This window comes from Mobula birostris, chromosome 18, assembly GCF_030028105.1.
Source record: "Mobula birostris isolate sMobBir1 chromosome 18, sMobBir1.hap1, whole genome shotgun sequence".
NCBI lineage: Eukaryota > Metazoa > Chordata > Chondrichthyes > Myliobatiformes > Myliobatidae > Mobula > Mobula birostris.
In genome coordinates this window covers 48,897,825-48,925,555 of record NC_092387.1, presented here as the reverse complement: position 1 = coordinate 48,925,555, position 27,731 = coordinate 48,897,825, and the positions used below count along the sequence as shown (strand labels likewise).

Sequence of the window (27,731 nt, the reverse complement as noted above, 5' to 3'; positions counted from 1 at the left end):
ATGGCAAAAACAGGAAAACAGATTATTATCTGAATGGTGGCTGATTAGGAAAAGGGGAGGTGCAACGAGACCTGGGTGTCATTATACACCAGTCATTGAAAGTGGGCATGCAGGTACAGCAGGCGGTGAAAAAGGCAAATGGTATGCTGGCATTTATGGCAAGAGGATTCGAGCACAGGAGCAGGGAGGTACTACTGCAGTTGTACAAGGCCTTGGTGAGACCACACCTGGAGTATTGTGTGCAGTTTTATTCCCTTAATCTGAGAAAAGACATCCTTGCCATAGAGGGAGTACAAAGAAGGTTCACCAGATTGATTCCTGGGATGGCAGGACTTTCATATGATGAAAGACTGGATGAACTAGGCTTATACTCATTGGAATTTAGAAGATTGAGGGGGGATCTGATTGAAACGTATAAAGTCCTAAAGGGATTGGACAGGCTAGATGCAGGAAGATTATTCCCAATGTTGGGGAAGTCCAGAACGAGGGGTCACAGTTTGAGGGTAAAGGGGAAGTTTTTTAGGACCGAAATTAGGAAAAATTTCTTCACACAGAGAGTGGTGAATCTGTGGAATTCTCTGCCACAGGAAACAGTTGAGGCCAGTTCATTGGCTATATTTAAGAGGGAGTTAGATATGGCCCTTGTGGCTGAAGGGATCAGGGGATATGGAGGGAAGGCTGGTACAGGGTTCTGAGTTGGATGATCAGCCATGATCATACTGAATGGTGGTGCAGGCTCGAAGGGCTGAATGGCCTACTCCTGCACCTATTTTCTATGTTTCTATGTTTCTATGATAAATATAGAAAAAAACTGAGTTATAGTAAGTATATATGTATATTAAATAGTTAAATTAAGATAGGTAGTGCAAAAACAGAAATTTTTAAAGAAGTGCTGAGGTAGTGTTCACAGGTTCAATGTCCAATTAGCAATCAGACAGCAGAGGGAAAGAAGCTGTTTCTGACTCACTGAGTGTGTGCCTCCGGGCTTTAGTATCTCTTCCTGATGGTAACAACGAGAAAAGGACATGTCTTGAGTGGTAGGGGTCTTTGATGTTGGAAGCTGCTTTTCTGAAGCACAGTTCCTACTAATTAATTTTCTCCACAATTTAGACAAGTAACACTTTTGATAGCTGTATTGAGATCAGAGGTACTCTCCCTCTGCAACCTGCAGGTGTTTAGCCAAAGAATCAAAGTGTGCACAGAAACAGGCTTTTTGGCCCATCATATTCATGCCATTAACCAGCACTTGATTCAGCAGGGTTTTGAAGGCTGCAGACCAGGTGCTCATCTAGATACCTACTTCTGTTTCCCCCACAAGCTCTGACAGTGCAGTTCAGATTACAGATCCCTCAATGTGAAAAAAAATCATCCTCACACCTCCTCTCAACCTTTTACCCATTATAAGACCATAAGACATAGGAGCATAATTAGGCTATTCAGCCCATCAAGTCTGCTCTAACATTCAATCATGGCTGATCTATTTTCCCTCACAACCCCATTTTCCTGCCTCTCCCTGTAACATTTGACACCCTTTCTAATCAAGAAGGTATCAACCTTCACTTTAAATATTTAAATTTCTCATCTGTTCTAAAGGGAAATCCTTCTATTCTAAGGCTATGCATGCCCTCTGGTCCCATACTCTCCCATGATTGGAAACGTCCTCTCCATGTCTACTCTATCTAGGCCTTTCAATATTCGATAAGGTTTTGAAAAGATCCCCACTCCACTCTTCTAAACTCCAGTGAGTACAGGCCCAGAGTCATTATCTTAAACTCATATCTCTCAGCTTTAGATACCTGCAATAGAGAAAAGTTTCTTCCTATCTAACTATCCATGCCTCTCATAATTTTGTATAAATCCATCAGCAGGCACCCCTGTCTCTTCCTCTCTGAGGAGCACAAACCAAGCTTGTCTTGTGTCTCTTCAAAACTAGAATATGATCCACACCACCCTACATATTCTAAACCCAACCTTGCAGACTTTGAACAGTTTTTTTCTACCTGTTCTCCAAGTCAGTTTCAGATCAGAAATTAAAGTCTTAGGTTTTTATTATCAGCATAGATGTGATAGCAGTATGTGGGTTATTTCAGCTTAATGTAGAAGTTGAACTAACATCATGAGCAGAGGCACCATCCCCCTCTGTTTAATATACTTCCTAAATCTTATTGAACGTAAAAACAGAAGCCAAGGCATTCATGTAATCAGTTTAATCCATCACAATTTCATATACCCTTGCTGCTTTGCTAAAAAATATACAAATGCAGTTTTATTTCACTAAATGAATAAATTTTTGCAATTTGTCCTCTGGGTTATGTTAAAAAAGGTATGAAAGTAAACAGATAAACATCTGGAAGTAACAAAAATATTCAAGTGTTAGTGACTGGGAAATTGGCTACATGTTAACTCTAATGTGAGCACTTTAATTAGAGCAACCAGAAGTGCAAAATGCAACTCAATGGATTTTAAAGCAGTGTTTTTTCCTGTGTGCTTTGTAGATGGTCAAAACAGATAAATTCAGTGTTCTGCACAAACTGTATTCTTATTCTCAGTCAGACAGCAATGAAACAGTCCAGTCGGCCCACTCAGTCCATACCAACCATTTATCAACACACACAAAACGATGGAGGAACTCAGCAGGCCAGGCAGCATCGATGGAAAAAAGTACAGTCGACATTTCAGGCTGAAATACTCCGGCAACTCCTTACCAATCCTATTTCTTTTCTCCCCACACTTCCATTAACTGCAGTCAGACTCCTGCACTCACCTATTTAACAGGGACTATTTACAGCAGCCAATTAACCTACTGACCCACACATCTTTGGGACCTGGTGGGAATCCTGAGCAGCTGCAGGAAATCAACACGGTCACGAGGGAACGTGCAAACTCCACAACAGTCAGAACCCAAGATCAGGACCAAAGCCGGGTCACTGGATCTGTGAGGCAGATCTGTATGCAGTCACATCTTCAACACTGAACAAAGCAATGCAGAATATTTATTAATATTGCACTGGGAAGCTGGTGTTCCCAAGTCACTGTGCTGCTTAGCATTACAAGTATTACAACAGGTTACCCGGAAACTTAAGGGGCCAAGCTGAGCATTGTCCATTGGAATTCCCAGACAAAATGCCCTATGACATTTTTCAATGAACATATGTATGGATGTTAGAATATTATGGATCTATGTGACAGTAGAGATTATACCAAATCTGTTATGAGCAGTTTAAACATGGAACAGATTGTGGGATTAGAACTCGTAATTTTTTCTCAATTTTGGCTTGAATATCCACAGATAAATTAAGGTGGAGGGATGATAAGCAATCTTGCCCAAAGATTTGTCACTGCCCAATATGCAGCTAAAACTGAAGGCATTCCCTGTGAGTGGGACCTGCTGCAATCCATAAACTGAGAAGCAGAAATTTGTCTCTGTTATTAACTGTCAGCATCGCTGTAGGTAAACAGTGCAATGACCTGGTGATCGGAGAAGTTAATACAAGCTGGCATTTGTGCAAAAGTATATTCAGGAGACGGTGAAGGGCAAATTAAATGTTTCACCATGATTTAATCCTGCTTCTGTAAATGAGAAATTCCAATTAAGTATTTCACCTAGTAATTGTTTCCACAGTTGTGCTGTAACTGCTTAATTGAAAGGGTTTAATTTATGGCTTAATTTCCCACTTGGCCTGTCACGAACCCAAACAGAAACCAACACAGCTGAAATTTGCTGTTGATTCAGTTCTATGATACACAGAAAATCTGAGATGCAACCACTACAATCACCATTCACAAAAATGTTCACCACCAAAATTTAATGCTAACCTAATCACGGGACAATTTACAATGACCTATCAACCTACCAACTGGTAGGTCTTTGGCCTGTGGGAGGAAACCCTCATGGTCACAGGGTGAACGTACAAACTCCATACTGGTTTAACCTACCAACCACTACATCTTAGCATTGTGGGAGGAAATCCACCCGGTCACGGACAGAACATACAAACTCCTTACAGGCACACTGGGAGTTGAAGCCAGGTTGCCTGTACTACGCTACCATGCCACCCCAAGAACAAAGGAGCAAAGGTAAAGACTTGCATTTGTATAGCAATTTATGGCCACAGAACAAGTCAGTCAAGAAGTACTTTTGAAGTGTAGTTTTATCAAAGTTGAATTCAACTGAATAAATTAAGATTTTGCTATCATTTTTATATTTTCTAATTTTGAGAAAAACCAAATGTTACAATGAGATTTTTGAAGTAAAAATTTAAACACAACTTTTCAAGACTCCAGATCTGTCTATATGGTTTGATAGAATGGTGGAAGAAAGGTGATTAGATGGGGGGGCGGGGAGGCAACATTAAAGCAATTAGAGATTTCTACAAAGCTGACTTTGTCTAATGAACAGAGCTGCAAGAACACAGCTCCACTGTGCTACCCCCAATACTACAGTACCCAAAATATTAACCCCAGTTTACATATCCTAAAGATCAATAGATTAAAGATTAGTTTTATTTCTCACATTAGTAAGGATTGTACTGAGCAGCACAGCTCTAACATAACATGCCCATCCTCACTAACCCCAACCACATGTCTTTGGAATGTGGGAGGAAACTAGAGCACCTGGAGGAAATCCACACAGTCACAGGGAGAATGTACAAACTCCTTCCAGACAGTGGCCAGAATCGCATACCGGTCTTACAGATGGCACTCTAAAGCATTGCGCTAACTGCTACACTAACATACAACCCACTTTACAATCTTTACAATTCCTTGAAGTTTCACAAGTGTACTTTACCATGAATCAATCTCTTGTAGGTTCCTGCATGAGCTCCACTAACTTTCTGTACAACATACATAACATTGATCTTGGTATATTGTAGTAGGTTTTAGTACAGTATTATACAATAAATGGTGATCATAGCTACACCATGATCCTTGAATTCACAATCTTGAAAACTTTCTGTCATAACCCTTAATTCTTGAATAAATGAAAAATCTATCTTGGCCTTGGAGGAACAATAGCACAGAATTCCTTAGCGTGTTCTCCTGAAGTTCCTCTGTCACTTTGATATTCAATTGTACATCAGTGCCTGTGACAGAACAACACTCCTGATACACTCTTGATATTGGACTGCAACCTGAGATCTTGAATCTTGAATCTCTCCATAGCAGCTGACGAACTTAAGCTCATATGAGGTGCCGCATATGAGGCTGCTTAATAAGATGAGAGCCCATGGAATTATAGAAAAGATATTGAAATGTGTGGAGCATTGGCTGATAGGCAGAAAGCAAAGGGTGGGAATAAAGGGATCCTATTCTGATTGGTTGCCGGTTACTAGTGGTGTTCCGCAGGGGTCGGTGTTGGGGCCGCTTCTTTTACGGTTTGGATTATGGATTAAATGGTTTTGTGGCTAAATTTGCGGATGACACCAAGATAGGTGGAGGAGCAGGAAATGTTGAAATGGAAAGGTTGCAGAGAGACTTAGTCAGTTTAGGAGAGTGGGCAAAGAAATGGCAAATGAGATACAACGTTGACAAATGTACGGTTGTACATTTTGGAAGAAGAAATAATCGGGCAGATTATTATTTAGATGGGCAGAAAATTCAAAAATCGGAAGCGCAAAGGGACTTGGGGGTCCTCATGCAGGATACCCTAAAGGTTAACCACCAAGTTAGATCGGCGGTAAGGAAAGCGAATGCTATGTTGGCATTCATTTCAAGAGGAATAGTGTATAAGAGTAAGGAGGTGTTGATGAGGCTCTATGGGGCATTAGTGAGACCTCATTTGGAATACTGTGTGCAGTTTTGGGCCCCCTATCTTAGAAAGGATGTACTGATGTTGGAGAGAGTTCAGAGAAGATTTACGAGGATGATTCCTGGAATGCAGGGGCTAATATATGAGGAGCGTTTGTCGGCTCTTGGACTGTATTCATTAGAGTATAGAAGAATGAGAGGGGATCTCATAGAAACATTTTGAATGTTGAAAGGGTTGGACAGAGTAGATGTGGAAAGGTTGTTTCCCTTGGTGGGTGAGTCCAGGACAAGAGGCCATAGTCTTAGAATTAGAGGGTACCCAGTTAAAACAGAGATGAGGAGAAATTTTTTTAGCCAGAGGGTCGTGGATTTGTGGAATTCGTTGCCACATACAGCTGTGGAGGCCCGATCATTGAGGGTGTTTAGGGAGGAGATTGACAGGTATCTAATTAGTCAGGGTATCAAGGGATGTGGGGAAAAAGCCGGAAATTGGAACTAGATGGGTGAATAGTGTAGCTCATGGGGGAGCTGCGGAGCAGACTCGATGGGCCGAATGGCCTACTTCTGCTCCTTTGTCTTGTCTTGTGATCTTGTGATATACTTGGAAGAAAAGGCTAGTTTTAGTCACAGTGGCCATGACAACATCAATTTGTCATTGTGAGCCTGTCAGGGTCACTTCTGCATTCCAGGAAAGGGAATGTAGTGTCCTCTGGCCTTTTGAAAGTTCAAAATAAAGTTACATATGTACATATATGCATATTTATATACGAGTACATACATGTTACTATATACTACCCCGAGATTCATTTTCTTGCAGGCATTCATAGTAAATACAAAATAACACAATAGAATCAATGAAAAACTGCACACAGAGATGGACAACCAACCAATGTGCGTAAGATAGCTAATTGTGCAAATATAAAAAAGAAAAAGCAAAATAACAATAATAAATAAATAATACCTATCAAGAGCAGGAGTTGTAGAGTCCTTTAAAATGATTCAGTGGTTTGTGGAATCACTTCAGTGTTGGGGTGAGTGAAGTTATCCACTTTGGTACAGGGGCCAGATGGTTGAGGGATGATAACTGTTCCTGAACCTGGTTGTGGTCGACTCATTTTTTGCTCTCCGAAATGGAGCAGCGAGACATCCAATTCAGGGAATAATTACAGTTGGGCGGTAAAGGCTGCTTTGCCAGCAAAGTCAATCTCACATCAACATGTAACAACAGTGTTAGTTGTCATACATTTAAACAGGCAAGGCGCAGAATATGGTGCAAATGCCCATAAATTAGATCAGTGTAGATGGGCAAAAAGAGGTGAGCATGGATGTGGTGGGCTGAAGGTCCTGTTTCTGTGCTGTCATTCTATCATTTATAACATCGAAGGTTGGATATTCTGCAGTTGGTAAGACCCCTCACAACTGCAAGTCACAATTGGGAGTGTGATGAAATGGTCTCCACTTACCTGGATGAATGCAGCGCAACATCAGGATGCAGTGACACGCCACTGACCACTCCCTTCCCCACTGGTGCACTGATCTAGAAACTGAACTGTACTAATTTGGTCTTGGTCTGACTTAGTCCTCAAGCTTGGGACAGCTGACATTTAGATACACATGGCCAATTACTAAATAAGAACAATATCACTTGCAAATTCTTTAGCACCGCACACACTCAGAGATCTTTTACCATTCCTTCAAGCACTTGTAAACCCAAGACATCTGCTGGGACATCCAATTTGGTCAAAGAAGATGCATTTTGAGCAAAGGTCTAAAGGAGGAATAAAGCAGGGAAGCTACTCTGTTGATTGGAAGGGAACTGGCAGCTGAAAACTGTGAATGAGGCCAGAACTGAAGAATTGCACAGATGTTGCAGGGTTGTGGAGCTTGGGGTGTTTACAGAAATAGGGAAAGAAAAGACGATCAATTTGAAAATAAGAACAAAGCACTTAAAACCCTGCTTAACTGGGAGCCTGGGTGGCACAGTGCTGCTAATTATAGAGCCACTATCTCTCAGTGCCAGAACTGACTGTTGTTGGCTCTTCTCATTGCTACCATCACAGAAGAGGTATAGGAACCTGAAGCTATACACTCAACATTTGACGAACATCTTCTCCACCCCTACCATCTGAGTCCTGAACGGACAATGAACCCATAAAAGCTACCTCACTAATTTTGCTCTTTTTTCACTACTTATTTCATTTGATTTCTTAATACATATTTCTTATTATAATGTATAGCATATTTTATGTATTACACTGTACTGTTGCCTAAAGATGAAATTGTCAGTAATAAAAAAATGGATTCTGATTGAGACTCTGGTTCAATCCTGACCTCAAGTGCTGTCTGCACGTTCTCTTTGTAACTATATGTGGTTCCCCTAGGTGACCCAGTTTCCTCCCACAGAGAAAATTGCCTATTATAAATTGCCCCTCATGTGTCAGTCACAGCAAAATCTCGGAGAGTAGATGGTAAATGTAGGGAGAAAAATAATGAATTGAATGTAGGAATGGTGCAAATGGGTGGCCGTTGGGCAGAGTGGACTTGGTGAGCTTAAGAAACTGTTTCCATGATGAACCTCTCTAGGAGCCATGCTGGGGAACAATGGGCTAACAGAGCTTGGCAGAACATTTGAACATGAACAGCACAATTTCAGTTATCCTCAAATTTTTACAGGGCAGATATAGGAACAGAAGAAGCAGATGGAGATTAACCCATGCAAGTGCGAGATGTTTCACTTTGCAAGGTCAAATAAAAGTAGAAAGTATACAGTTAATGACAGGCCCCTTAATAGCACTCAGGTACAAAGGGATCTTAGAGTCCAAAGTGACTCAGCAAGTGAATAAGATGGTAAAGAAGGCAATATGGCATGCTTGCCATTATTGGTAGGAATGTTGAGTATAAGATTAAGGAAGTCAATCTGAAGCTACAGTAAACTTACATCAGACCACATTTGGCATTAACTTCTTGTCACTCTATTACATTAATTTCTCGTCTCCCCAGTATAGAAAGGATGTTGAGACTGTGGAGAGGGTACTAATTAGGTTTACCAGGATGCTGCCTGGATTAGAGAGCATGTGGTACAAGGAATGCTTGGACCATCTTGAGTTGTTCTCCCTCAAGCATCAGAGGTGGAGGAGAGACCAAAGAGGTTTTTAAAATTATGAGAAGCATGGACAGTCAGAATTGTTTTAGAAATGTTGAACAACAAAGCACATGCTTTTAAGGTTAGAGGGGAGAAAGTTAAAGGCAACAGCAGGGACAAGCATTTTTTTTTTGCACACACACATAGTAAGTGCCTGAAATGAGCAATGAGGGGCAGCAGCTTTTAGATAGACACATGAATATGAAAGGAAAGGAGGGATATGGATAATACACAGGTGGAAGACACTTAAGATAAACTGGCATCAAGAGCAACACAACATCATGAGCCAAATGGCCCATCCACTGCTGTACTTTCTATTACCTATAAGTAGGTTGGAAGATGTAGAGATCTCAAAATGTAAGAATGAAGGTTTCAGCAGATGAGCAAAGGCAGTGACTTGGGTACTGTTGATATTGCGGAATTCATGCAACACTAATGAGAATAGGAAATTATGATGAGATAGCTGGAGATGTTACATGTTCAATATGTCAGATGTCCAATTCCAGTTACTTGCTAAGACTTCATAATGCCCTCTTTAGGGAACTACATAAGAGGGGTTTAATGCAGAAAAAAAATCTCAGAGCAGCAGTGGCTTCCTGCAAAGTTGGTCGAGGCACCCTTGAAGTGTGATGCTAACGCAGTGCCCTTCTTTTAAAACTTAGTGGAATTACTGAAGCAGAAAACAGCAGGGCCTTCAGTGGGGAATTATATGCCTGAACCAAATCCCTTGGTGAATGCTACTGTCAAGTCATACTCTATGAAGTTGAAATAAAACAGTTAAACATGTTTTTGTAGTCAAGTTATTAAAATACAGACAAGCAAAATTATTTGTTCCAGATTCAAATTTGCTCAGCATGTGTGAATTTAATTAAAACACATCCACTGTATGCAATCTTCGATGCGTGTTAGTAAATTAGCTTCATCAGCAATCCGAACTTCGGCTCCTTTTACGACAAAAACAATGTTTATGCTCTATCAATGAGTAACTTATTGCAGAGTAGATACAGTGACATGCAAAAGTTTGGGCACCCCAGTCAAAATTTCTGTTACTGTGAATAGTTAAGTGACTAGAAGATGAACTGATCTGTAAAAGTCATAAAGTTAAAGATGAAACATTCTTTTCAACATTTTAACCAAGGTTAGTGCATTATTTTTGTTTTGTACAATTTTAGAGTGAGAAAAAGGAAAGGAGCACCATGCAAAAGTTTGGGCACCCCAAGAGATTTGAGCTCTCAGATAACTTTTACCAAGGTCTCAGACCTTAATTAACTTGTTAGGGCTATGGCTTGTTCACCATCATCGTTAGGAAAGGCCAGGTGATGCAAATTTCAAAGCTTTATAAATACCCTGACTCCTCAAACCTTGTCCCAACAATTAGCAGCCATGGGCTCCTCTAAGCAGCTGCCTAACATTCTGAAAATTAAAATAAATGATGCCCATAAAGCAGGAGAAGGCCATAAGAAGATAGCAAAGTGTTTTCAGGTAGCCGTTTCCTCAGTTCGTAATGTAATTAAGAAATGACAGTTAACAGGAATGGTGGAGGTCAAGTTGAGATCTGAAAGACCAAGAAAAATTTCCGAGAGAACTGCTCGTACAATTGCTAGAAAGGCAAATCAAAACCTCCTTTTGACTGCAAAAGACCTTCAGGAAGATTTAGCAGACCCTGGAGTGGTGGTGCATTGTTCTACTGTGCAGCGACACCTGCACAAACATGACCTTCATGGAAGAGTCATCAGAAGAAAACCTTTCCTGAGTCCTCACCACAAAATTCAGCATTAGAAGTTTGCAAAGGAACATCTAAACAAGCCTGATGCATTTTGGAAACGAAGTCCTGCGGACTGATGAAGTTAAAATAGAACTTTTTGGCCGCAATGAGCAAAGGTCTGTTGGAGAAAAAAGGGTGCAGAATTTCATGAAAAGAACACCTCTCCAACTGTTAAGCACGGGGGTGGATCGATCATGCTTTGGGCTTGTGTTACAGCCAGTGGCACAGGGAACATTTCACTGATAGACGGAAGAATGAATTCAATTAAACACCAGCAAATTCTGGAAGCAAACATCACACTGTCTGTAAAAAAGCTGAAGATGAAAACAGGATGGCTTCTACAACAGGATAATGATCCTAAACACACCTCAAAATCCACAATGGACTACCTCAAGAGGCTCAGACTAAAGGTTTTGCCATGGCCCTCACAGTCCCCCGACCTAAACCTCATCGAAAATCTGTGGATAGACCTCAAAAGAGCAGTGCATGCAAGACGGCCCAAGAATCGCACAGAACTAGAAACCTTTTGCAAGGAAGAATGGGCGAAAATCCCCCAAACAAGAATTGAAAGACTCTTAGCTGGCTATAGAAAGTGTTTACAAGCTGTGATGCTTGCCATAGGGGGTGTTACTAAGTACTGACTATGCAGAGTGCCCAAACTTTTGCTTCTGGCCCTTTTCCATTTTTGTTGTTTTGAAACTGTAAAAGATGGAAATAAAAAAAGTAACCTTGCTTAAAATATTAAAGAAATGTGCCATCTTTAACTTTATGCCTTTTGGAAATCAGGTCATCTTTACTCACTTAGCTATTCACAGTAACAGAAATTTTGACCGGGGTGCCCAAACTTTTGCATGCCACTGTATGTGGCACATTTGAAATATTTATTATCTGAATTATTGTATCATAATAATCTCTCAACAAACTTCTCACAACTTTGGATCTGTCTTCACAATGGACCAAGGAAGTTGCATTGATAAAAATTACAGCCTCAAACTGGCAAATATCTCAGGGGGCTTTACAGGAATGTAAGTAGCATGCCTTCATACCAAAGCAACACAAATCCAGGAGGAACTCAGCTGGCCAGGCTGCATCTATGGAAAAGAGTAAACAGTCAGCCTTTTGATAAGAGACCCTTCAACTGTTTACTCTTTTCGACTGATGTTGCCTGGCCTGCTGAATTCCTCCAGCACTTCGTGTGTGTTGCTCTGGAATTCCTGCATCTACAGGTTTTCTCATTTTGTGATATCTTCATACCAGCCTAAAGTGAAATATAGACAAAAGTGTCATACACTAAGATGGATTTTAAGGAGCATTCTAAAGGAGATAAGTGATGGTTTAAAGACAGAATTCCAGAGTTTTGACTCTTTGTAGCTAAGGCAATATCACCAATGGAACATTTATATTTTAGGATGTCAAAAAAGGCCCGAATTGGAGGCCCATACAGTTCTTTAAAGGGCAGTAGGAAGGGAAGGACCCAAGGTTCTCAGTCTGTAGGATCCACTAGCTCTTCTCAGCAACCAGCAAGTTCTGTACTTTCATTTCTGGTCTTTGGAGACCAAGTGGTTTGAAGTCTGCCCAAGTTTAGATGATTAACACCCTGCTTTTTATTGATTTATTTTAGCCAATAAAGGAGAAATTTTTATCTTTGCAGCAATCAGAAAATATGAGCCCAAAGGTTGAAAGATTTCCCAGAACTCTTGGTTGCAGACCAACTGAAGTCATCCTTGCAACAACAATTCCCTCCTGCACTTAGTGTCGTCTTCAAGAAATTCCATAAGTACTCTGCAGCCAGATATACACAATGAATTGTAGTGCAGAAAACCTGGAGATTACAAAACAGCATCTAGATATGGTCACGTTCCAATAATCCAGCATCTGGTTGCTTACAAATGCTTTTGATTTGTCAACTCGCTAACTTATTAGTCCGAATGTGAGCTGGGCTTCCAGTATGCAAGCCTGGGTGAGTGATCAGAGCTGAAATCAGAGACCAGTGTGCTGTATTTTTCTCATTCCCTTTAGAACTCAAATGGTTCACTGGAACATTTATTGTACGACTGGATACCATGTAACAATAGAGAAATAAAATTGTGTTTGGATATTAATAAAATTAACACCGAATATCGAGTAGGGCACTCCAAAGTCCCAAGGATGCCAAATTATTGGAGCTTTACTAGCAGCGATAGGGTCACCATGGAAGAGCAAAGAGGTTAACTCATTTGGTTGGAGTTAAATCACTGTAATATTCTACACTGTGGCACTGACGGATTCTGTGCAATCTTTATCGGTTTTCTTTGCCTCCAGGAACACTGTGTAATGTGAAATCACATAATAGATGGCTGTGGCTAGTCCCAAGTCTATCATATGAAATAATGGATCTTCCCCAGTTTGCTTCACATGACGAGCATTAGCTGAGTCAACAGATAAAAGCTGAGGCAGGAAGTGGAACCATCTGAAATGTTAAGCCTCACAGGACCTAATCTGCCAGAGCACAATCTAAGACAACACATTGTTTCCAGTTTCCCCGATAAAAATCTTTCAAAGCATGGTGATTGGTTGGAAGCATTCTTACATCTCACAGTTTGAAGCCTCTCCCCAACATGAAGTACCTTAACCTCAGCTAACAGACCAGAGCAGAAGGTATGCTGGCATAGGTACAGGGAGGGTACTTCCCTTGGCTAAGCTTAGCACAAGGAGATCAGAGAGAAGGGTTAGTAATTCAAGAACTTCAATGGATTTATTACACCTACTTAACCCTTTCTCAGTCTTCCTTAAAACAGGAAGTTGGGATTTTTTGTTCCACCGTAAGAACTGTGAGCACTGCATGCATCTCTTTCCTTCTCTGCCAAAATCTTCATGATGAATGGCACCACAAGTTTACCACTGCAAATGGGAACTGAAGGTCAGTTGGGAACATATTTTAGACTTTAACTAATGTGCAACAAAGGCTGCTGAGCACCATGACAGACAGAACACATTCCACAAATTGGAGAGTCATAAAACTCTATTACCTCAAATCAAATATTAATCAGAGGACAGTGATTAGCATAAAATGAATACATGCAAATTTAATGAGGTTTGTCACGTTTAACTTCAGGAATCAGTTTCAGCTATTCCAATACTCAATGATCCTTTAAGATGATGAAAGAATCATTATAGTTTCACAAAGAAAATTTTATGGAATTGATGAAATCATTTTCCTACTTTATTCATGAATAAACAGTTTGATTTTTATTTCATAAATTAAGCTATGAATTTATTCCTGGTTGATAAATAATTTATACAGATACACTTTCCAAGCTGATGATTCAGGTTTCTGCTGTAAGATTTCTGATTCTTGTACTTGTAACTGGCCATTAGTCGGGTTAATAAAACAGATTACCTGCAATTGTCCTTTCTACTGAGTATCTTTAATATTTTCACATAGCCTGATTTACAGTGAGCGTAAATACAACTAACTCATCACTTTGGAATCAGAAAGATCCCGTAAGCAAATTGTTCATAAGTAGACGATCAGTGGTCAACGTCTCATAACTGGAAAGGAGAGGGGGAGGGAGAAAAAAAGGATGTAACACTTGTATGCACATTTAGTAGCTGAAATTAACTTTGATTGTTAGTGTAAACAGTCAACATTTCAGGCCGCAACCCTTCATCAGGACTAGGAAGGAAAGGGAGAAGTCAGAATAAGAAGGTGGAGGAAGGGGAGGAAGAAGTACAAGGTAGTAGGAGATAGGTGAAATGCAGAGGGGGAGGGGTGAAGTAAACTGCTGGGCAGTTGATTGGTGTAAGAGATAAAAGACTGGAAAAGAGGGAATCTGATAGGTGAGGACAGAAGGCTGTGGAAGAAAGCGAAGGGGGAAGAGCATCAGAGGGAGGTGATGGGCAAGTAAGGAGATAACGTGAGAGAGGGAAACAGGAATAGGGAATGGTGAAGGAAAAGAGGGCAGGGGTACAATTATTGGAAGTTAGAGAAATTGGCATTCATGCCATCTGGAAGGAGGCTACCCAGATGGAACATAAGGTGTTGCTCTTCCAAACTGAGTGTGACTTCATCATGCCACCTTCTTACTCTAACTTCTCCCCTCCCTTTCCAGTCCTGATGAAGGGTCTCAGTCCAAAATGCCAACTATTTACTGTTTTCCATAGATGCTGCCTGGCCTGCTGAGTTCCTCCAGCATTTTCTATGTGTTGCTCGGTTTTCCAGCAACTGCAGATTTTCTTATGTCTTTGAATATTTGTGTTTTTATTGCTATACTAAAGCATCATATGGGATGGGGTGGAACATGTCCTTCCAGGAAAGAATGCTGGTAGACATTGCTTTGTTGCAATCATATTGCATTTTCTACTACAATGATACATGTTTTTTAAGTCTCTCTCATTGGTTATTTATTTTCCCCACCCTGAATAACATCACCTCAAACTAAGCAAGGTCAATCCACATAACATCTCATTCCAAGTCTGTGCTTCAAGTTTTAATCAAGTAAACTGGCCCACACCCAAGGAGAGGTAAGCCCAACACACAAAATGCTGGAGGAGCTCAGCAGGTTAGGCAGCATCAATGGAAAAGAGTAAACAGTCTACGTTGAGACCCTTCAACAGGACTGGGTGAAGGGTCTCCCAGTCCTGATGAAGGGTCTCGGCCTGTTTACTCTTTTCCATAGATGCTGCCTGGCCTGCTGAGTTCCTCCAATATTTTCTACGTGTTGCTTTGGATTTCCAGCATCTTCAGATTTTCTCACGTGTGAAGCAAGTTCTATCTGCCTAGCCTTCCCTTGCTGTCACTGCCTTGTGAACGTCAGCTGGGCTTGGTGCACTTAGCTAACATCTGAAAGAAGTCAATTCACATGACTAGCAACAGATGGCACTGGACAAAGTGTACATGAATTCAACAGCTTTCCGACAAACTCAAAATACCCACCCTACATACACACATACATATGTACACACATACTGTATATGGGCAAATACTGTACATACAGTATATCCCCATGATAAGCACAGAAGGTGGAGACATATGGGTAACCTTATCCAGACTAACCAAGCAGAAGTTCTCCCTAAAGAGTAAAATACACAATAAAGTAACATTCCTGCAATGTGGATACTTGAATGATGAGGAGGCATACACTGAAAGAATATTTCTCTCATTGGAGCCAAAGTGCTGGTTATTTCCTGGTGAAACAAATGCAAGGATTTAATGAATGGCCAATGCAAAACAGAGATCATTGCAAAGCTATATATTTGATTGTGAACTAAATCTAATTCACATTAGATGCTTGAGCGAGGTTAAGCTTGAAAGGCAGTTCTGGAACACGCACTATAGACTGCAGGTTTACATTTTTCCATGCACATGATTCTCAAGGCAGTATGAAGGTCAAAAGAATACTAACTCAAGGTAGTGGGCTCCCTGGGAACAATAAAGAAACAGGAAAACTTATAGTTTAATGTTATGCATGTTATTGAACACTGCTGCAAAGAACACATATTTGAAATTCCAAAAAAAACAGTATCGATATATACATACTGATCTTGTACATGTAACCCATTGCAAGAAAGCTTGTCTAGTGGCTTATTACTCACATCATAGTAAAACAGTTTAGATTATATGGTGATGTGAATCTGTATCTTACTTTGACTGGTAATCAAAGAAAATGTTGACTTTAAACTGTATCAAGCAGACTAAAAGCTTGCTCAGAGCTAAGTTTGCAAACCTAGTTTGATTTCAGTCAGGACAATTTTTGGAGAAAATTCCGAAGTCTGGGACCTTGGCAGCTGAAGGCATGGTCACCAGTGGTGGACTAATAAAGCCAGGGAAATCTGACATCCTCATGTTGATTGGTTTGGCAATCACAGCCCAGCCCCTCCTTTGTCACTCCCTCTCCAGTCTGGTGACATGAAGTGACATTTCAGGATGCAGCACTGCTGTGTATCTGCATGGCATTTTCTCTGAAGCCTGTGGGTTATGAAAGGATTTAGGATTTTCTGTCTACTACACCCTGTTCTATTATTCTATTGCTTATTCTAAATATTCACCACCCTCTGTATGAAAAGCTTATGCCTCCAATCTCCTTTCGCAATTTTTCCCTTCACACCTTAAATCTGTGCCCACTATCTCTCAACTCCCCTGCCCTGGGAAAAAGATTTACTCCATTTTACTTATGCCCCTTGTAAATCTGTAAACCTCCAAATACCCCTCGGCCACATAGTAGTAAAAATAAACCCAGTTAATTTAATCACTCCTAAAAGTACAACTCTCCATTCTAGGCAACATCAGGAGAATCTCTTCCGTACTGTCTCTATTGCTGCCACATCCTTCCCATAGCACAGTGACCAGAACTGTACACAATACACTAAGTACAGCATAACTTTGTAGAACTGCAACATGACACTACTAGTGTTATATTCAATACCTTAGTCTACATCTGAAAGGATACCATTTAATTTTTCACTCCCCTATACAGCTGTGTCAAAACTTTTATGGAGATATGAACTAGCACCCTAAGGTTTCTCTAAACATCAACATTTCCATGGTCCCAGAGTATCCTACCAGAATTTGTCTTCCCAAACTACTTTCCCTCACACATCTTGATTAAATTCCATCTGACAACACTCCACCCAACTTTCATAAACTTCTTCACGATCTACAATTACACCAATTGCTTTGCCATCTGTAAACTTACTAATCATACCCCATACATTCATATCCAAGTCTTTTACTGTATGTATTATTGGATCACCAGCTTTAATTATTCCAGACGATTAGTCATTGTCTCTACAATCTGAAAAGCTAACAAAATCAATGTTTTTGGTTCACCTGCAAAACATTTCAATTTTTTATCCAGAACTACACTGCATTTCATCAACCATCATTGACACCAACATCGTCATGCACCACCAATTTAAAGCAAGCTCATAGTTCATAATGCTGCTGCAATTTTTTTAACCCATGTTATGAGTGAGGGGAGGTTTTTCATAGAAAACTATCCATATTGCAATTGTAATGTAACACAATTAATTGTAATTAAACACAATTAAAAATATATACTTATACATTCTTTTCCATCTAAATTACACGACAGTAAATTTTATTGCAGACCTCAATTTTTCAGGTAAAGATTTGTGAATTCTGTAAAGGTGAATTACCGATAAATAGGCAACCATAAAGTGGGTCACATGTAACTGAGATTGTGTTCTTCTGCAACCTATAACTCCAATGTCATTTTACAAACAGCAATTGTATCCCAAGTCCAATCTAATTACACAAAGTTGTGCCTTCTGGACACAATCTATCTAATTGATTTTGGACTACTGTTCCACTTAAACTAATAGCAGCCAATAATATACAGTCAAAAACTGCAGATGGAAATGCAAAGAACCTATATTTCTCTTGTTGGCATCAACAAATGGACAACAATTCTCTCCATTGCTTTTAGAATTTGCTTTCTGATAAGGTGCTTAATTTTTATCCATAACTTAAGGATATCTTACAGGATGAGCAGAAAATTGTTAGCTCTCTCTGGCTCACCAAAGGGAAAGATTATGTTAAAAAATATTATGGTTCAAAACTACTTTTCTACTCAGTCAAAAATAAATATCTTTTTAGAGAGTTCAGTAAGGCATATTCTCAAGGCTGACAGATACAACACATATTTGTTTGGTACCTTTAATGCTGCAAAATGTCCTAACATGTTTTGCTGGAGCTTTGCCAACCAAAATATGATGTTCAACAAAGTTAGGAAATAGAAGGGCTGATGAGCAAAGTTTCATCAAAGAGGTGCACCTTAAGGAGCAGCTCAGAGGAAAGGGAAGAGGCAAAGACAGAAGAGACACAAGAGAATGCACATGTTGGAACTTGGAACAATAACCTGAAGCAACTCAGTGTGTCAAGCAACATCAGTGAGAGGAATTGCTCATGTTTTAGATCAAAACCCTGCATCAGGACTGCAAAAGAATAAGAGTTTGGAAGCAAATCCTGAAGCTTCAGATTATAGTGACTGAATGCACAGTCATAACCTGGGAAATGCAATAGCCCAGAAATTGAGCCGTGTAGGAATGTATTGTCAAAAATTGAGGAAGATAGAGACAGACAAGACTATGAATGGACTGAACACAATAGTTTTTGCAATGCAGCTAAAAACCTTGGGTGTAAAATAAATAAACTTTCCTTAATCTTGTTTCCTACAGAAACTTTCAGGACATCAGGAAGATATTGGCATTCTTCTGGAACCTATAAATTCAAAAAGGGCAATGAAGAGCAATAAAATACTCTGAAAAGAAATATCACTCATTATGCCTTCCAAATGCCCCTGAAATGCTGTCATAAAATTAAGTAATTTAAAGTCCTGGTGCTGGGTTTCAACCTTTCCTCTCCTCCAACAAATGCTGCTTGATCCGTTACTGTATGTTCTCCAGCAAGTTGTTTTGTTACTCCAGATTCCAGCATCGGCATTTTCATGTCTCCTAAGTACTTTGTAGGTTTTAGTTGTGTATATCTGCCAGCTACACTCAGTGGACACTTTGTTTCGTGCACTTGTACATCTGCTCATTAATACAAATATCTAAGCAGCCAATCATGTGGTGGCAACTTAATGCACAAAAGCATGCAGACATGGTCAAGAGGTTCAGTTGTTGTTCAGACCAAATATTAGAATGGAGAAGAAATATGATCTAAGTGACTTTGACTATGGAATGTTTGCTGATGCTAGACAAGGTGGTTGGAGAAACTCAGAAATCACTGATCTCCTGGGATTTTTCACACACAACTGTCTCTAGTGCGCAGCAGAGCATCTCTGAATGCACAACACACAGAACCTTGAAATGAATGGGCTGAAGCAGAAGACCACAAACATGAGCGCAGTAGCCTCTTTATTAGGTAAAGGAGGTACCTAATAAAATGAGCCAGCTATCTCATACTTTGTAAACTCTGGGTTTGGTTACGAGATAAATAACAATTTCACCCAAAATACTCTGGCAGCATTTTATGCAGAGAGAGAGAGGGAGAGAGAAAGAGAAGAACAGGATGACTTTGCAAGTCGATAACCATCCAGCAGTATTGAAACAGTGAAAAACAAATACAGAGAGGAGGAATGGAGAGAACAGTGGGAAAGTCTGTGACAGGTGGAGAGCAAGATAGTCCAGGTAACAGATGCTTTTGGAGCAGTTCAGTTAATAATTCAAAGAGGGAAATTAGTCAATGAATAATTACAACCATTTCACCTGGTTTTGCTGGTTAATGAGCAACAACAGATTAAGTACAAGGAAAACCTGCAAATAATGTCATTACGTCTTTTGTGAATTCTGAGCTATCATATCTTACCTATAAAAAGTCATCTGTCTGACACAGCGGTGTCAAGAAAACAACTTCTCTCTCAATGTCACAAGAACAAAGAAGCTGGTTGTGGACTACAGGAGGAATGGAGATGGGCTAACCCCTATTGATATCAATGGATCTGGGGTTGAGAGAGTAAACAGTTTTAAGTTCCTCAGCATCCACATCACCGAGGACCTCACGTGGTCTGTAAACACCAGCAACGTGGTGAAAAAGGCACAACAGCGCCTCTTTCACCTCAGACAGTTGAGGAAGTTTGATATGGACCCCCAAACCCTAAGAACTTTCTACAGGGGCAGAATTAAGAGTATCCTGACTGGCTGCCATACTGCCTGGTATGGGAACTGTACCTCCTTTAATCGCAGGATTCTGCAGAGAGTGGTGTGGACAGCCCAGCACATCTGTAGTTGTGAACTTCCCATGATTCAGGACATTTACAAAGACAGGTGTGAGAAAAGGGCATGAAGGGTCATTGGGGACCCAAGTCACCCCAACCACAGCCTATTCCAGCTGCTACCATCTGGAGCATAAAAGACAGGACCAACAGGTGCCGGGACAGCTTCTTCCACCAGGCCATCAGACTCCTGCTGATTTGAGTGAATTTCTACGTTACATTGACCATTCTATTTATTATAAATTACTATGATTGCACATTGCAATTTAGATGGAGACGTAATGTAAAGACTTTTACTCCTCACGTATGTGAAGAATGTAAGAAATTAAGTCAATTCAAAATAGCCACCTCAGTAGTGCTGCACCACTTCAACACTGCCCTTGAATGTCAGCCAAAGTTGTTCTGTGGTTCATGGATCCAGTATCCTTTGACTCAGCACCAAGAGGTTTTACCACTGTGTCACATTGCCCTCAAAAAGTCAATAATGAATTAAAAATGAACACAATTCTCAGGGTAGCACAGTCTACACATGTTTATAACGAATGGAAACTTTATGACCTTGTGGACTCCTAGCAAATTAATAATAATGAGGCAGTAATTGGTTTGAGTACAAGATTCCTCCCAAAGATTGGCACTTACCTCAGGGATTCTCACACTGTAGGGTTGGTTGTGGAATACCGGTGGGTTATCATTGACATCACCTACTTGAATATTGACAATGCCCTTAATAACCTGCAAATTAAAAGTCAAGATGAGTTTCAGAAATTCTACAACACTTGATTTTGAATGAATCAACAATTCTGGACATGGATGGTTTCTTCCACCTTATTGTTACTTTACGCCAAGGGGCCAGCAGCTTTTGCATTCATTACGATGTGATTCGAGTTCTTTACCTGCCTTCTCCTCTTCTCCAAAGCACAAAAGGACAGTGCAACCAACTAATCAATATGCATTATGCAAAATTTGAAATATAGCTTGATTAATTCATGCAGATCACTTTCTGTGCAACTAGTTATGAGCTTATGTAGCTAATCAGTACAACTAACCACAATTAGAACTGTATTTTCAGAACTCTGATGTAATGCATGTACATATAACAGTTCACTGCTGTATTTAAATGTGCACCGAAAAGAATTGTGCGAAAGAGGGCTTCTTTTTGCTTTTGTTTGAACCCTTACAGTAAAAAAGATGAAAAGCCTATGCAATATTTAGACTATATAAATGTTTAATATCCTCACCACCTGCACTCATTATTGTAGATGGTACAAGCTGAGAATTCCACATAAAATTACCAGTTTAAAACAACAGAGTACAATCACAGACAGACATTTTGAACAAATACATGAAAGTAGCTAAAAAGCACAAAAATGTTGTTGCTGGAAAGTCAAGTTTAAAACAAAGTTGATGAGAATCAGCACAAGTTGACAAAGAAACAGAATTAACCAGAGGTGACCTGGCAGTGTGAATCCCATTAAGTATGCTGTTCTATGGAAGACATATGAGATTCCGCAGATGCTGAAAATGCAGAGTAACTCACACAAAATTTTGGAAGAACTCAGCAGTTCAGACAGCATCTATGGAAAGGTAAAAGAGACAACATTTCAAGACAACTTCTGATGAAGAGTCTTAGCACAAAACGGCAACCCTTTATCCTTTCCATTGATACTGCCTGACCTGCTGTGTACTATGGAAGGGTTACCTGCCCAAGGCAGTACCACTGCTTTTCTCTCTGCAGATGCAGTCTGGACTGCTAAGTATTTCCAGCAGCCTCTCTATTTACAACTACACTTTCTGGGGCAAATATCTTAAAGCAAAGCTCAAGAAAGGGGAGCAGAAATGGGCTATATGGATCTTTGAGCCTGTTCTGCCACTCAGTACAATCCTGACAGTGCTACAGTGGGAAATATGACTGGGTGTGTTGGAAAACTGCTGAGTTTTGGGGAGTCAGCCCAGCTAGTGAGGGGCAGTTAGCAGGCAGATAGGACTTAGTCCTGGGGCTGCACCTTCCTCATTCTCAGTCTGATAAAGCATAAAATAGCTCCATCCACCCCCTAGACCCTCAACACCAAGAACTGCCCACTCTCTGCTGAAGAAGGAGAGGGCTCTGAGGAAGATAAGCTGTTGGTCCTCAACAGGAATCATAAGACAACAACATTATGATCCAGTATTAAAATGATTCAAATATTTGATAAAGGAAATTTTCTTTCTTCCCTCCCAAGGAACATATATGGTGACACATTTTTACAAATCAGTAGTATAACCAAGTAAAAATAATGTTCAAAGTAAAGTTTTAAAAGTTTCCTCAAATTGCCCATATTGTTTGCAATTCAACTACAATTTCCTTAAGTTGATTTTATTTACTGCACTAAACTGCAAACTGATGAAATGATCACTAATTCAAGTCATATCAACACACTCACTATCCAACACAGCAGGACTTTCCTTGCTATTTAACAATAAACAGTTGGAAGTCAACATTGGGGGTGGGAGGGGAGGGAGAACAGTAGTGGAGGGGAGAAGAAATAAAACAAATAAACAACATTGAGAAGGACAATTATTTCTCCATTCAGTGAACTGACTTACCTAATATACCCAGAAATAACCCCCCTACTTGCTGCCTCAGTAAAACAGCCAACATAATCAAAAGATTCTTCCCAGCCTGATCATTCTCTCTTCTCAGCCCTCCCAGTGGGCAAAGGCCTGAAAGCACCTACGACCAGGCACAAGGACAGTTTCTATCCTGTTGTTATAAGACAAATGAATGGACTTTTTGTGTGATAGGATGTACTCTTGGCTGCACCATCTACCTTGTCATGGCCTTGCACCTTACTATCTTGCCACACCACATGTTCTCTGCAACTGTAATGCTATGTTCTGCAGTTATTGTTTCCTTGTTCTACCTCGATGTATTGATGTGATGAAGTGATACATATGGATGGCATACAAAGCAGAGCTTTTCACTGCACCTTGGCACATGTGATAACAATAAACCGATTTACCAATTCCTTGATAGACTGTACCATGGGCTTATCTCGTCCACATATGCTCAAATAAATTTGCTATATTTTTACAGGATGAAAATGATTAAACTTAACAAATATTAAACCCAGCTGAATCAGTGCTACTTACACTTTGCTTGTCACTAACAGAGAACTCCACTTGAAGTTCTGATACCACCTGAAAAAGTTGAAAAAATAAGAAGAGTTTAGTAATGACATAAGTACCAGTTCTGGGTTTTCAAAAAAAGAAATATTAAATCAAGTTAATCACTGGTATACAATGGTTACTTGGACAAGATAATTCTGCAGAACAGTATTGATCAGTTGGTAAGAAAGGCACTGATGTGGCAAATAGCATTTAATTTAAAATAAAATGAGGTAATGCATTTTTGGAGAGCTGAAGACCAGGATGAATGGTAAGACCCCAAACGGTACACTAGGAGCCAGGTGTAGCTGCTGAAAGATCCCTGAAGGTATCAGCACAGGTAGATAAGGCTGAGATGGCATAGGCAATACTTGCCTATATAAAACATTGTTAGGCCATAGATGGCATTCCTTGTACATTCCTGGTTGCCACACAATATGATAGTTGTGAATGTATTGGGCAGGATGCAGAGGGGATTCACCAGCATGTTGCCTGGAATGGACCATCTCAGTTGTAAGATAATAATAATTATTATATATTTATAGAGCACTTTTCATATACAATGCAATTCAAAGTGCTTTATAACAGGATAAAGTGCAAACATGAAAATAAAAACCAAAAAGATGCTAGTTAAAAGCAAGATTAAAAAAATAGGTTTTGAGCTGGCATTTAAGAGTGTCAATTGAGTCTGCATCCCTTACAGTTTCAGGTATTGAATTCCATAGTTTAGAGGTGTCATTTAGAAAACCTGACCTGCCAATTATCTTTAGAGGGAGATCATTTAAATTTGAGAGACTGGTGGAAGAAGAGCTGATCCCTTGAGCAAGATTATTAAACAAAATGCGGTCCCAGACCATTGAGAACTTTAAAAACAAGCAAGACAATTTTAAAATCAATTCTAAAAGATACAAGAAGCTAATGCAGAGTAGCTAGAAAGGTCCTGATGCAGAGTCCTGACGAAGGGTCTCGGACCGAAACGTCGACTGTACCTCTTCCTAGAGATGCTGCCTGGCCTGCTGCATTCACCAGCAACTTTGATGTGTGTTGCTTGAATTTCCAGCATCTGCAGATTTCCTCGTGTTTGCATAGTTAGAAAGGAGTAATTTGCTTTCTCATTCTGGTGTTAACAGATACGAAAGATACTGGTTAAGCTGCATTTATCATTGTTTCGGCGCAGACTGATTGGAGATTTCACTGAAGTATACTATCAAGCATAAGAAACTTCAAAGTCATATTTTTTGCCTTTTGTCAAGTAGATATGGATGGGGTTCTTCCGCATAACGGAGGGTAAAGGTTTAGCATAATGGATATGATGTTTTGAGAAGCTCTGGAGGAAAATCATTTCACCGAGATGGCGGATGGAATCTAAAACATACTGCCTGATGGGGTGGAGAAGACACGTACACTCATGTATCTTGATGGCATAACATAAAGATGAGGGCTGAAAAATAGGAATGATACCAATTGGTGTCTGACGCTGGTACAGGCATGGTTAGCAGAAGAACTTACTTCTGATCTGTACAACTTTACGACAGTGGGGAAAAAGCAGAATTTAGCAAGCGGTCTTTTGTCCTGACAGTAAAACTATAATCAAGGATACAAAAAAACCTTTGAGTTATTGCATGGCTCTTGAAACTGAAGTGTGTATTAGCAATGAAAAGGCATTTCAGCATATAAATCGTTGACTATTATGAAGGCTATATTTTTACTGCAAGTTTGTTTCAATTGTGCACTCCCTGTGTTCCGGGAAAGATTACTGAAACATAGATGCACACAATAGTAATAGTAATTGGCTTTCTTGTTGCAGTACTCCATCTGTAGATATAGAAGTCTCCATAGAGTATTTGAAGTTTGTACCCTCTCTGGTTTCCAATTTGAATTGCTGATTAAGTGTTGCACAATTACTTTCAATTTATAAACCATATCATCACCCACTAACTTCTTAAAAAACAATATGGAGTGGGTTCAGGGAACCCAACACAAATACAGATTTATAATGGCATAATCACAGATCTGCAACTGACTTTTATCTCAGCTAAGTGAGCTAATTTGTACTAGAAATGGACTTTAACTGTAATTTGCAATTCATATTGTGCTTTTAAATATATGTAAATGAAGACTGGTTATAAAAAGTACTTTTAAAAAAGGTAAAGAGAATAAGAGAGTTCTGGCTTTAAAATAATTTGACCTCTAATTTTAAAAACTTAACCCTTTTTTACAAACATTTCTCTGGTTATAAAAATTTGTTTGTTTTAAAAATAATGAGGTGGCTCCTGGTATATCACTATTTTACAAATGAATAGGAATCTGTAGTATTAATGCAGTGCATAAGTCACCAGTGCTCTGTATTCCCTGTGGAAAATACCAATGTGTGGCCTGTAATTTGAATTTGTGTTACAGGACACAAATTTCTATCTGAAACTCTAAGAGAGTGGTGTGGAAACAGAGAAAATGGAACATGACAGATTGAGTTTAATGTGCAGAATTATTTACATGGTGGTGCAAATGTTGTTCTTGACTCTTAAACACTAACATGTCGAGTGTGAGAAAGGTGGTAGCTGTGGTGACAATTCCACTTCATGATGAACTGGGAGGCCAACCACATTGAGAAAGCATCAAGAAAATGTAAGCAAAATGGACTTTGATTAATCAGCTTGCTGAAAGGCACGAGGAAGGTTAACTACTCTCCTTTTGGAAAGGGGAGTATGGATAGCATCTTCTTCAGCGGCTGGGATAAAAACAGCTCAGAGTAAAAGTCCTGATAAGATCTTTGAAAACAAATCAGCACATTGTAGGCCCAAAAGGAGTGACCTCTATTTTTTTTAAATGAAAGTGACTGCTAGCTGTCTGACTGTGGTTAATACATTCTTACAAATGTGACAGTGTTGGGATGATGGTTCTGCAGAATCAGAGACCACCAAACCCTATCTTACTATAGCCAGCTATGAGATTGATATCAATTCTTCTTGGACTTTACCATGATGAAAGTTGTGTGACTGCTGCAAAATCCCCACCAACTCACTCATAATTGAGCACATTTTAGCTCTTCAATCAGACACCACAGGAAATGGGGTTGAAAAGAGAGTCCTTTATGTATATACACCCTTATTAATACAGCATCATATACCCTCTTTTTAAAGTTCTTCCTAGATATCCAGAATACTAGTAATTTCACTCCTGAAAATGAACTCATTGAGGCCATTATTCACACCCTGAAAAACCCAACATTGTCATTCACCCCATCAGCTCGGTTTGTTGACCCACACTGACACCCAGACTGTCAATGTCAAATATTTTCACCCAGCGTTGCTCTTGCAGCACCACCCCTTCCTGTTGCTGAAAACCCTTTGGTGGCTCATCTCTAGAGTCCTGTGCAATTCCAGTCCTTTTACATATTCCCGACCACCGCTGTTCTACCAACTGCCTAGGATCCTAGTTCTGGAATTTTCTCTTTAAATCCACCCATTCCCTCTAAAGAAACTCTTCACAACTGTCAACCAGACTTTCAGCCACCTGCCCAAACATCTTAGGTTCTTATTTCATTTGATAAAATTTCCATGAAACGTTTTGCAATATTTTCACACTCTATTGCAAATTGTTCCATCCTCCTGCTCACCCAACCCACCATCTCCAGCAAAATTTCCTGATATCCAAGTGTAATTTTGCCTTTTCAAACCTTTGAATAACTTTGAGTGTATCTCCTCTCCTTCCAAACAAATAAGTATGAAAGGCATCCGTTAGTCTTGCGAGACCATGGATCTGCGCCTGGAAAGTCTTCACTCTCCAGGGCGCAGGCCTAGGCAAGGTTGTATGGAAGGCCGGCAGTTGCCCATGCTGCAAGTCTCCCCTCTCTACAACACTGATGTTGTCCAAGGGAAGGGCATTAGGACCCATACAGCTTGGCACCAGTGTCGTCGCAGAGCACTGTATGATTAAGTGCCTTGCTCAAGGATACAACATGCTGCCTCAGCTGGGGCTCGAACTCACGACCTTCAGATCGCTAGTCGAATGCCTTAACCACTTGGCCACGTGCCCACAAATAAGTAGGCTATACAAAACTTGTATAGTTCCTCATCACACATTGAATATATTATGCATGTGTAACTTATGTGTATACAAAATGAAGAACTTCAGTTCCCATAGTGCAATGTGGGCAGTTCACCCCAGAACAGGAAGTGGCATCGATGAGCAGATTGCATGCTGTCATGTGGAGCTG

At 40.0% G+C, this 27,731-nt stretch overlaps 1 protein-coding gene across 13 annotated transcripts in view; it reads right to left on the bottom strand.

Annotated features, from left to right (window-relative positions):
• Positions 1-27,731, bottom strand: part of cdh23 (cadherin-related 23) — a 1,156,658-nt gene that overhangs the window by 884,603 nt on the left and 244,324 nt on the right. For all 13 annotated transcript variants that reach the window (XM_072282605.1, XM_072282606.1, XM_072282607.1 and 10 more), the window contains exons 5-6: positions 23,501-23,548; positions 21,011-21,103 (exon numbers count right to left, since the gene is read on the bottom strand). In XM_072282605.1, the coding sequence (XP_072138706.1) occupies positions 21,011-21,103; positions 23,501-23,548 (141 nt within the window). The remainder of the gene's footprint in view (positions 1-21,010; positions 21,104-23,500; positions 23,549-27,731) is intronic.